At 35.4% G+C, this 13,013-nt stretch overlaps 1 protein-coding gene across 2 annotated transcripts in view; it reads right to left on the bottom strand.

Moving 5' to 3' along the window:
* Positions 1 to 5,651: 5,651 nt before the first annotated feature.
* The window catches only part of MMUT (methylmalonyl-CoA mutase), a 30,764-nt gene continuing 23,402 nt past the window's right edge, over positions 5,652 to 13,013 (bottom strand). For both annotated transcript variants that reach the window (XM_002714489.6, XM_008263026.5), the window contains exons 10-13: positions 12,452 to 12,583; positions 9,782 to 9,929; positions 6,909 to 7,076; positions 5,652 to 5,862 (exon numbers count right to left, since the gene is read on the bottom strand). In XM_002714489.6, coding sequence (XP_002714535.3) covers positions 5,734 to 5,862; positions 6,909 to 7,076; positions 9,782 to 9,929; positions 12,452 to 12,583 — 577 coding nt within the window. In that variant the 3' untranslated portion in view covers positions 5,652 to 5,733. The remainder of the gene's footprint in view (positions 5,863 to 6,908; positions 7,077 to 9,781; positions 9,930 to 12,451; positions 12,584 to 13,013) is intronic.

Genomic DNA, 13,013 nt, shown 5'->3' with positions numbered 1-13,013 from the left:
ACACAAGTGTTTCCTCTTCAAATTTTCTATTACCAACTGTTCACATATTACCTCTAGATTTTGGGCTATTTTACTGTATGATAATAAAATATGAGTTATGAATCTGATTCATGTATCTTTTTTCACACATGAATATGAAAATGTGCTGAGCCTTGAACAAACAATGCAGTCTCTAGACATGGCATACTAGTGTCATTTTTGTTTAACATTTTCCTTTCTCTGTCTCAGATGTCTTATAGTGAGAAGATATGATGACTTTGTAGTATGACCACACTAAACTCTCCAAAATTCTTTTTCCAGTCTATTTCCAAGAAAATTGGGATACAGGGAGTGTTCTGTTGTAAGGATTTGCAAAAATAGACCTTCTGCAACACACACACTCCTTCTGCCAGGTAATCAAACATTCTTCTCGACATACTATGGAAGAAGTTTATAGATGTGAAATTGCTACTCAGTTAACTTTTAATCAAAAAGGAGATTATCCTGAGTGAGTCATTTGATTAAACTGGATAGAAACCCTTTAAGAGGGCTTGAACCATTCCTGGGCACAATGACTTCAAACAGTAGTTGGATCTACAATTGTTCTCCTTTCCTTAACATTCCTTCCTTACTGCCTACTGAGGATAGCATGCTTCAGCTTGTTGGTTCCAGCTTGCTCATGATCTTGCCCATGTTTGCTCTGTAAGTTTCAGGACACTCCGCCAGCCTCCATAATGGTGTAAGCTAATTCCTCACAATAAATCATATGTGAAGATACTTCCAAAATTTTATTTAAAAACAAAAAGGGGGAGGGAGGATTTATTGATGGTGGAAATCTGACCAGCTGGAGGGAAGAGGCAAAGAAGAAGTGGGGGAGAGGTCGAGAAAAAGAGAGATCAAAAGAGGGAGAGAGGGTATAAAAGAAAGAAAGAGATTTGGAGAGAGATCTTCCAAAACTTTAATGAAAAATGGAGTTAAGTGATGGTATTTTTGCATAAAAAATGAAATGTCCATTTCACTATGAGAAACAGTGACTTGATCAGCCCTTGTCCTGACTGTTGTACAATTTAATACTTTATATCTTTTAGTACTTTTTTTGTTCTAGTACTATTGGTTGAACTCTGTAATTAACACACAATTATTCTTAGGTGTTTAAATTATCTGAAAAGTGATCCCTGTTAAATATAAGAGTGGGAATAAGAGAGGGAGGAGATGTACAATTTGGGACATGCTCAATCGGACTTGCCCCAAATGGTGGAGTTAGAAATGTGCCAGGGGATTCCAATGTAATCCCATCAAGTTTGCATGTACCAATGCCATCTCACTAGTCCAAGTGATCAATTTCAGTTCACAATTGATCACACTGATAGGTCTAAGAGTTAAAGGGATCACACAAACAAGACTAGTGTCTGCTAATACTAGCTGATAGAACAAAAAAGGGAGAGAACGATCCAACATGGGAAGTGGGATACACAACAGACTCATAGAATGGCAGATGTCCTAAATAGCACTCTGGCCTCAGAATCAGCCCTTAAGGCATTCGGATATGGCTGAAGAGCCCATGAGAGTATTTTAGGCATGGAAAGCCAAGACATTCTGGGGAGAAAAAAAAAAAAACTAAATGAAAGATCTCTGCGAGTGAGATCCCGGTGGAAAGAACAGGCCATCAAAGAAGGAGATACCTTTCTCTGAAGGGAGGAGAGAATTTCCACTTTGACTATGACCTTGCTGAATAAGATCGAAGTTGGCAAACTCAAAAGGCTTCCATAGCCTTGGCAGCTCATGACAAGAGCCTAGGGAGATTACTGATGCCATAAACAAGAGTGTCAGTTTGTTAAGTCAACAACAGGAGTCACTGTGTACTTACTCCTCATGTGGGATCTGTCCTTAGTGTGTTGTCCAATGTGAAGTAATGCTATAACTAGTACTGAAACAGTATTTTACACTTTGTGTGTCTGTGTGGGTGCAAACTGATGAAATCTTTACTTAATATATACTAAATCGATCTTCTGTATATAAAGAGAATTGAAAATGAATCTTGATGTGAATGGAATGGGTGAGGGAGTGGGAGATGGGAGGGGCGCAAGTGGGAGGGAAGTTATGGGGGGGGGAGCCATTGTAATCCATAAACTGTACTTTGGAAATTTATATTTACTAAATAAAAGTTTAAAAAAATGAAATGTCATAAACCTTTTGAAGACCTCTTGGATACACACATACATACACTTATCCTAGTGATTATTTTTAGTTAAATCCGTTTAAGCTATCTAACGTCTGAGTTCCTTATTTCTTCAGTTTGAGGGTGTGTAGATGAGTTTCTCACATCGTTCATCGTTAGTCTGTAAAAACCTAAAGCAGGCAAAGGTATCTAGATCATATTGGACATGAATACAAAAGCTTGCTTTCCCTGGCACTATGCATCATAAAACTAATCTTTTCCAAGATAACTATGAGTAAGATTGGGCTCTAGATGTTTTAACAAGCTATTTAAAGGGAGGGTTGCAGGTGGGAGGGATGTTATGGGGGGGAAGCCATTGTAATCCATAAGCCATACTTTGGAAATTTATATTCATTAAATAAAAGTTAAAAAAAAAACAAGCTATTTAATAAGCTGATGAGAATGCTGACCTGTGAAACAACTCACATTTAATAAGTTAAATTGCTCTCTGCAGTATGTTTTGATTGCGACCTGTAGTTATCACTGGATCTTCTATTTTGATTCCAGATATTTTCATCAGAAATAAATGAAGTAGTCTTTCTGATTCATGCTATTTTCTATTACTTTTGGTCAATATGTGATACCTCTACAAGACATATATTCACTTTTTTAATAGTCATTGTCCTGACCATATCTAAAATTGTAGTCTTTTGTGGTCATAGAATTTTTCATCCAAAATGAGAACATAAATAAAATTTAAAGAAATATTTCTTTTGGAATTTTCTGGATTCTAATGCTCAATTTGTTTAAATTTTGATATTGTCCATATATACAAATGAGAAAAATTAATGTTAGGGTTGGGCCACATTTAATTCTTAAGGGTCACACATTGGAATTTTTTCAGGAAATAGATTTTTCAAACAGTAGGGTTATTGAAGCAGGACTTTTGGGTTCAGGTAAAAGATACATATTTTCAGCAGGCAGCTGCTATGTTTACCAATTGACACACTCAAAAGATATCACATGTCAAGAGTTATAAATACCTTAAAGATGAATTTACTTCACATGTCACTTGGCAAAACTGAACACATCCAGAAACCAAATACTGGGGCTGATGTTATAACATAGCAGGTTAAGCCACTGCCAGCAATGCAGGCATCCTATATGGGCACCAGTTCCAGTCCTGGCTGCTCCAGTTCCAATCCAGCTCCCTGTTCATGTGCATGAGAAAGCAGCGGAGGATGGCCCAAGTGGTTGGCCCCGAACCCAAGTGGGAGACTCTTGGCTCCTGGCCTTGGGCTGGCCTTGCGCTGGCCATTGCAACCATTTTAGGGGTGAACCAGTGGATAGAACATCTCTCTCTGTAACTCTTTCAAATAAATAAAATAAATTTTAAAAGAAAACAGACACAATAAAGAATATGGGGGCCGGCACTGTGGTGTAGTGGGTAAAGCTGCCACCTGCAGTGCCAGCATCCCATATGGGCTCCAGTTCCAGTCCCGGCTGCTCCTTTTCCGATCCAGCTCTCTGCCACGGCCTGGGAAGGTGGTAGAAGATGGCCCAAGTCCTTAGAACCCTGCACCCACGTGGGAGACCTGGACGAAGCTCCTGGCTCCTGGCTTCAGATCAGCACAGCACTGGCCATTGCGGTGATTTGGAGAGTGAACCACTGGATGTAAGATCTCTCTCTCTCTGCTTCTCCTTCTCTCTGTATGTAACTCCACATTTCAAATAAAATAAATAAATCTTTTAAGAAAATAATTAGCCGGCGCCATGGCTCAATAGGCTAATCCTCCGCCTGCAGCACTGGCACCCCAGGTTCTAGTCCCAGTCGGGGCGCTGGATTCTGTCCCGGTTGCCCCCTCTCTGCTGTGGCCCGGGAGCGCAGTGGAGGATTGCCCAAGTCCTTGGGCCCTGCACCTGCATGGGAGACCAGGAGAAGCACCTGGCTCCTGGCTTCGGATCAACGCGATGCACCAGCCACAGCACGCTGGCCGCGGCAGCCATTGGAGGGTGAACCAACAGCAAAAGGAAGACCTTTCTCTCTGTCTCTCTCACTGTCCACTCTGCCTGTCAAAAAATAATAATAATAATTAATATGGGGCTGGCACTGTGGGTGGCATAATAGGTTAAGCCTCTGCCTGCCATGCTGGCATCCATATGGGCTCCAGTTCGTGTCCTGGCTGCTCCTCTCCAATTCAGTTCTCTGCTGATGACCTGAAAAAGCAGTGGAATGTGGCCCAATGGTTTGGGCCCTTGCACCCACGGGGGAGACCTGGAAGAAGCTCTTGCTTCATACTGGCCCAGCTCCAGATGTTGTGGCCATTTGGGAAGTAAACAGGCAGATGGAAGACCTCTCTGCCTCTCTGTCTTTAACTCTGCCTCTCACACAGATGAATAAATCTTTAAAAGAATATGCATTTGTTTACAAGAAAAAGCAAACAGAATGCCATAATGAATGTATTACTGAACTTGAAATCACACTGCTTATCTGTAAAATAGGAACAATAATCTTGACTTAATACCTTTCCAAGTTATGTTTTGAAAATTAAAACAGGTTGTATTACAATGTAGTTTGTAAATTCTATAGCTATATGTGTGTGTGTAACACCTTCAAAAAGATTATTCTCTAAACTGATAAAATGCAAAGTTCAGAAGGATTACAAAAGAATCATTGTTTTATAATTTAATATCTGCTATTAACAATAAAAGGTAACTTTCCTTCTTTAAATAGCAAATATTTTACCAGCAAAGTACAGGTTTTATTTTGGCAATTTTATTTTTATAACTTACTTTTAGTGAGTAAATCTATACAAGGTGGCACCTTTTTGAATCTGGAAAGCTCATTTTTTTTTTTTAATCATAAGACCCACAGTCACAGCTTATATCACCATTCTGGATGAAGCTTTAGTAACAGCTTAAGCACTTTTAATTAAGGGAATGTTCATAAACATTTACTCTCGTGGGTTTTGAGCCAAGCTCAACAATAACAATGTCATATGTTCATGCTAAGAAAGAAAGTAAAATCAATGAAGAAATATTCTGCCATCTGCCTATTCCAATCTGTTGGGTCTGGCTTAATATTCTTTTATTGAGGCAATTCTAGTAAGTGGTCAAAGACTACAACCACAATTTACTTACACATAAGCATTCTCCTATTCACCTATTTTCCAAAATAGGTGTTATTTTACTAATGTATGAATTTCATTTTCTGGTGTTCATGTCAATGTAATGCTAAATTGAAGCATGGAACTAGTGAGGTTTCTTCTTGGGTAATATTTAACTTTTAAGAAGCAAATAGATTTATAACAAATATTTCTAATAAATAATCATCATGACTTTTTAAAATAATACCTTTGTCTTAGAAAGTGCTGTTCAAAGAACAACTTAGAAAGTGTCTTCAAAGTGTTGTTTAAAGATTATTTTAAAATTTTTCTTTTAAAGTGAGAACATGCTTGTAAATAAGAAATTTTAATGTAAAGTTTTCAAGAAAAGTATATATCAGGTGTTGAAATTAAGTTGGAGTCATGGCTTTATTTTCTTCAATTATAATGAAATGAATATTTTGGAAAAAAATCTAAAACAAAAACAGCATGTTATGCTGATTGCTGTTTCTTTTCCAAACACTTCTCAATTTCATCAAGCACTTGAACCGCAGCCTTTGGAATTCGAGTTCCAGGACCAAATACGTTAGAAACACCAACTTCAAACAGAAAGTCATAATCCTGTGGACAAAAAAAAATTGTTTAATCAATGAAAGAGACAATATTTTCAATTTCAAGGAAATAAATCACAAGAACAATGAACCATGTCCTTTCTTTGTTCCCAATAGTTGTAACTTTCTCAACTAGTTTATTATTGGAGCTAAAATTTTCTTCCTGGATCAGGACTGCTACCCACAGCCAGTAACAGCACCCTGCCACCCCAACGTACTGAAGCACAAAGCACAGTCTGTCCATTTTCCAATGCTCTATTGTGTTGTTTTTGGTGAGATGCTATATGGCTCCCACTGATAATTTTGAGTCCTAAATCATAAAGTTTCTATAACTTAAATTTTCATTATTTGTGGTAATTTGTGTTAAATCTATAGTATTTTAGCATTGAGTTTACAAGTGTATTTCCTCCTAAGTGTTTTGTCTGCAGCTAATGAATGGTTGTGTTTTGCATTTGGACTCATGATGAAATTAGATTTTATACAAATGAAGATTATCTCATTCATTCTCTTCTACTGCTCTTTGTTATTTTAACAGCAGCAAAGTTAGAGTGAAAATATTCTCAAGATACAAATAACTTCCCTGGGCTTTAGACTATTCCTACATCTGAATATTTGTAGCTATATATCAAGTTTAACTACATTTTACTAACACATTTTACTAAGCACTTTAAGGTGCTGATTCTTCTCCCCTGAGGCAATCATGTAAATATATGATAGGAAGGTCTGGTCTAGGCTTATTGTTGCAGTACCTTGTTTAATAGCATCTATTTTCTCTCTCAAGTGATTATATTTGGATGAAAAATTATAGGGACGTGTAGATCTCTCAATTATTTATTTTCTTCCTCTATTATATCTTTGCAAAATTCTTGCAATATTATAATTTTGCAATGGCATTTATGTTATTGTACTTGTCTTCTTCTAGTCCATGTACTTAAGAGAGCAGAGCATGTCCAATCATATTTGAAACTTGAAACTCAATGAAGGTGCTCAAAACATGGCAGTATTCTTAAGCAATGCTTCCATGACAGATTTGGAAAAATATGAGAGAGAAAATACCTGTGGTGGTATCACTCCTCCACACATGACAAGAATATCTGGCCGTCCAAGGGAGTTAAGTTCTTTGATGAGTTCAGGAACTAGGGTTTTGTGACCAGCAGCAAGTGTGCTCACACCCACAGCATGCACATCTGCATCTACAGCCTGCTGGGCCACTTCATGGGGAGTCTAAGCAATCAGAAAGTCAAAAGACAAACCTTTATTTATTTCTAGACAGTGACACAAAACAAAACAAAATACTGTTTTCAAAGTACTTGACTACTTAAGTCAACATTCTAAGATCTTCCTCATTAAACTCAGTTGTAAAAAAAAAAAAAATGGAATCCCGTCTTTTGCAACAAAATGGACACAACTAGAAGCCATTATACTTAGTGAAATAACCAGTCCCAAAAAGACAGACAGACATATGTTCTCCCTGATCCAAGATAGCTAATAGAGCAGCTGAAATGTGATGAATTGGAGTGAAATAGACATTTTGAGATTTGATGATGGTTTATAGCCTTTGTCTCTTCCATTGAGAAACAGTGTTTGGTTTTTTTTTTTTCTCTTCATACTATTTGTTGAACTCTTTTACTTAGTGAGGAGTTAACTATATGATCATTAAATAAACTTAAAATAGATTTTTGTCAAAATTAAGAGTGGGAATAGGAGAGGGAGGAGGGGGAAGGGTTGTAGCATAGGTGGGAAGGAGGGTGGGGAGGGGGAAGTGTCACTATGTCCCTAAATCTGTATATATCAAATACATGAAAATTGTATAAATTAATAAGATTTTAAAAAATATATTGACGTAATGTCATGCCATCTTTCATCAATATATTGATTTCATTCACATCAATAATGCAATAAACAAAAATGCTTCTTGTTTTTAGAATTAAAATTCATCAATTAGGTCTAAGTTATAACAAGAAATTGTTTCCCCATAGAATCTTCAAGATCAAGAAGTAATATAGAGAAAGCAGTATCTCTCATCACAAATGCTTTACTGTACAACTGTTATCTTTGTTATCAATATTTACTGAGTGACTGAGTAGTAGAAGTCAGTATGTTAAAGTCTTTATGAAGAAGTAAAAGACTTAACCCAAAATGCAATATAAAAAAACTGAACCTTAGGCTTTAAAATATAATAGGCAAGAGTGCTGTTAGTAAAATGTAGTACCAGGGAGCTCCAGACCCCTGTTCTACAGAGACCCCCCAATTAACAGCAGCATATGGATCAAATCTTTATGAGCACAACAGAAACTAGTTAAGGAGCTACAGCACCCAAGCGAGTGCATAAAAAAAAGAGACGGGACAGTGTCAAAGAAGTTGTGCTTTGCTTTATTAACTGGATTTAACCACTTTGGGACACAGAATTGTGGAGGGCATTTTCAAGTGTTTAACTGTCAGCTGAGCGGTCCAAGGTCAGAAAAATTGTCAGCAAAAAGGAGTTTGTCACATGGCTTTGCTAATTTGCATATACTTAAATCATTTTCCATAAAAGGTGCCTATAAGTTTCTCATTATAAATGTAAAAATTTGGGAAGAACAATGCTACCTCAGAAAGAACTGTAGAATTATAAAAATGGAAAAATCACTCATCTCTGGATATTGTAAGACTTTAAGGTCCATAATTTTAGTATTTAGACAAAAGATTCTACACCCTGAGGTAACGGAGCCACATTCACTCTAGATAGATCTGCCCATGTTACCTCTATGCCATGGCACCATGATTCTGGCAGAGGTATGTCACTCAGCAACTAATTTTTAATTAGACAACTCTCTTCAAATGGTATGCTGGCAAATATCTACCAATCACCTCCCCAGAAAGCAAAAGTATGCATTAACTTTACTGCTATGATTAATTTGTTGCTATAAAGGATGTGTGGCACACAATTTACAAATAATAATATTTTGTTTATAATAAATAACTTCTTTGTTTATTGTAAATAATTTTTAGATAACTGGTTTTCACAATATGCTATCATTAAATTTTGCCAAACTTTTATTTGTAGTAGTTACAGTTCAACCATGATTGAACAAAATGAAACTATGGACTATGCTTAATTATGTTAATTCAGCATCATTGTTGCATAAATGTAATTCTTTTTTTTTTTTTTAAGATTTACTTATTTATTTGAATGGCAGAGAGACAGAGAGAGAGAGATCTTCCATCTGTTGGTTCTCTCCCCAGATGGCCACAATGGCCAGGACTGGACCAGGCAGATAGCAAGAGCCAGGAGCCAGGAGCTTCTTCTGGGTTTCCCACATGGATGCAGGGGTCTAAGAACTTGGGTCATCTTCCACAACTTTCCCAGGTGCATTAGCAGGGAGCTGGTTCAGAAGTGGAGCAGCTGGGACTCGAACCGGAACCCATATGGGATGCCAGCATGCCGGCACAAGCCCCATAAGCGTAGTTCTGACATGAATTGAATGATAATCTTGTTTGTATTAGAGAGCAAAATAAAATAGACATGTATCAGAACTTCATTTATTTATAAATGATATGAATGACATGATCCACGTGTTGGGGCCCTTGCCACCCATGCGGGAGGGTTTTGTCCTGGCCCAGCCCCAGCCATTGCAACGTTTTGGGAAGTTAATCAGTGGATGGAAGATCTCTCACTCTCTGTTTTTCTCTCTTTCTCTGTAATTCTATCTTTCAAAAAATATATAAATCTTTTTAAAGAAGAATTAACATGAATTAGATTTCATTTTTACTTCTGTTATAATTAATTGGACAAGATAATATACATTTAAAAATAAAGCTGAAAATTTCTTGAACATATTCTTTTATAACTTTTAAAACTCTATCTTGGTCTATTATCACTTTACTAATTTTTCTAAATATAAGTGACTTAAGGGATACTCTGAACTTGCCCCTGATAATTTCAGTACCTGAAAAAGAGGACCTATATCCACATCAAAACCAAGATCAGCAAATCCTGTAGCAATAACTTTTGCTCCTCTATCATGGCCATCTTGTCCCATTTTTGCCACAAGAAGACGAGGTCTGCGACCTTCCCTTTCCATGAATTTATGAACCCTAAGAAATATTTTAAAACACAACAATAGTTAAATATGAATTTTCCAAAGGCAGGGTTAAAAGCTTTAATTTCTATATAGCAAATTGTTTAAGTTTACTTATAAATACTAATCAGTTTACTCGTGTATTACTATATTTATTTTATTTTACTTTTATATCAACCTGTATTAAAGCCCAAGTATGTTTATCATCCCCCACCTAAAGTCTGAAATATAGCACACCCTGTAAGCCCATAAGTCTGAGACAACACTGAAGACAAAAAAAAAAAAGACACTTTCTTGAGTAGAATACAACATGCAGAAATATTTCAATAGAATTATAAAGTACCTTTCAGAGTCATTTATACATAGTTTGAACCCACTTGCTGTTTTTTGTCTGTTTTATTTGAGAGGCAGAAAGACGGAATTTCCACCTGTTGGCTGGTGGAAATAGGAGCTGGGCAGGAGCCAGCGTCAGAAGCTGGGAACGCAATCCAGGTCTCTCATGTTATTAGCAGGAGCCTAACTACTTAAGTTATCACTGCTGCCTTCCAGGATATGCATTAATAAAAAAACTATAGCCCGGAGCTGGAACTAGAAGAATCCAGGTACTCCAATGTGGTATGCAGTTATCTTAACCATTAACCTAAACACCTGCTCCCTCATTAGCTCTTTTAAATTGTCCACATCTCACCTACTCCTTACAAGTGTGAACTCTTCCTAGCTGACTGTAATATGGTTTCATATGAAGATGTATGGTTTGCTTGTTTAAAGTGACAGAAACAATGTGAAAAAAGTACATTTATTTTTGCTAAAAATCATTCCTTCTGATGAATTTCACATTAGCACTTTCGATATTTATCTATTATAAAAGTATTAATATAAAAATTGTATTGGGAAGTTTGTCACAAAGACTGAGAACTTCACCAAGAAGCCACTTTTTATATTTGAGAACCATAAACACATTAATTTAAATTTACACGTTAGGCTATAGTAGTGATATTCACTATGGGTTTAGTGAAGATTGAGTTTAATTTATGCATAGATGCCAACCAGATGTTTAGTTCTTCCTATAGAAAAATTAAGGTTTTATATTTATTCAAAAAATTGAATAATGTAAATACACTTAAAATATTAAAAACTACCACAGTAAGCAGACTGAAAACTAAATATTTGGAGAATATTAAGTGATAATATCAATGTGATATATAAGGATCTACTTGAAATGAGAAATTATAAAGGGTATTATGTAAAAGTTGGAAATACTGTTGGTTTTACTAAAACTAGAAATATTCACTTTAATATTTAATTTAATCCTTATTAATTAGTAAGTAGTAGGTCGTTTTATATATAAAATACAAATATATACATTTACATAGAATCATGAGTCACTTAACAGTGACAGATTCTGAGAAACACATGGTTAATGAGATTTTATCAGTATACAAATCTCATGGTGTATTCACATTAATCATTGTAATATAGCCTACTATACACCTAGGATATGATGTATATACAGGTTATAGCTTACTGCTTCTATAGCAGTGATAAACAAAACAACACAAAACTAAATCAAGCACAGGATAAAATGATGCGATCTAGAGACACTATAAACACAAGATGTATAAGGAACCTTATAAAAGCTCCTAAGGGGTTGGCGTTGTGGCGTAGCACATAAAGCTCTGGCCTCTGAGGCCAACTGGGGAGTGAACCAACAGATGGAAGACCTCTCTTTCTCTCTTTCTGCCTCTCCTCTCTCTGTGAAACTCTGACTTTCAAATAAAAAAATAAATTAAAAAAAAAAGCTCATGAAAATATTATGGGAAAAATCATACATGGATTTCAAAATTTTTTGCACCAAAATAAACTTATCTTTTAATTTCATTTTCCCAAAAACTTTCTAAAGAACTTTTGTATGAGGCAGCTGCCTACGTAACATAGCATACAGTTTTAGAGTAAACATTTTTTTTTGTAAGCAGAAATAAACTATAACATAATGATTAAAAATAATATACAACCCATAACACAGTTGCTTATTAATATTTATCCAGTACTATTTATTGTATATAACATTATACAATAAATATATTTCTATACAATTATCCATACACATAAAGCAGCATACCATATACATGTGAGTTATAGAATGTATTAATGGCTAGGAAGAAAGACATCATGGAGTGATAGAAATGTTTCACCTCTATCATAATTCTATAGAATCACCATAATTTATGCAGTCCATCATTTACCAAATGTCATCAACATGTTAGTGTACAACTATAAAATATATGTATGTATAAATATTTACACATAATGATTATATATAACGCAAAGCTATGGAATTATGTGTTAATTATATTTATATGTTTTTATAATCATTGTATTTAATATATATAATATAAATACTACAGTGAATATTTATTAGTTTTACTAGTATTACAGATTTGTAGGAAAATCAATTCAAATATTTATACATGACAAAACTAAGGGGATTATGTGACAAAAAAGATAAAATTCTGGCTTCAGAAAAACCTGACATTTTACCTCTTGATAGCAGTTGTTATCTCTTTACTTTCTCCAAATTCCTGGCGATATGCTCCACTCACCATACGATCACTAGCTTTATGTTCACCAAATACTTTCTTCATGGCATCTGTGATTTCTCCAACTGTACATCTAAAATAGTATATGGAAGTTCCAATAACATTATTTTGAAGTAAAGACATCTGTTTACTTTAATAGTCAATACAATTAAATGAACTTTATCACATAAGTAGAAATAAATGTCAAAAACCTAAATAAGGTTTTTAATGTATTATGAAAACATCTTTCCTGAGAATCTGTATGAAAAAGTGATGCCTGATGCCTAAGAATTATACTCTTCTCAATATTTGTCAACCAAAAAATGACTGCACTTAAAACTCCAAGTAGGCAAGTATCTCAATGGTTCACCATTCAACAATACAAATGAATAAAGAGCAGAACTTTGATAAGAAGTAAATCTTTTTGCACATACCATTCAAAGAAGAAATGACTGGTGAAAACAGTAAAGCCAGTAGGAAACCAAACCCAGTGGGGCAATATGTCAATAGGAGATATAAAATTG

This window comes from Oryctolagus cuniculus, chromosome 5 (assembly GCF_051225735.1).
Source record: "Oryctolagus cuniculus isolate XC-2025 breed Fujian yellow rabbit chromosome 5, ASM5122573v1, whole genome shotgun sequence".
NCBI classification, from domain to species: Eukaryota; Metazoa; Chordata; class Mammalia; order Lagomorpha; family Leporidae; genus Oryctolagus; species Oryctolagus cuniculus.
The sequence above is the reverse complement of the archived record's forward strand: the minus strand, read 5'-3'. Positions and strand labels throughout refer to the sequence as shown.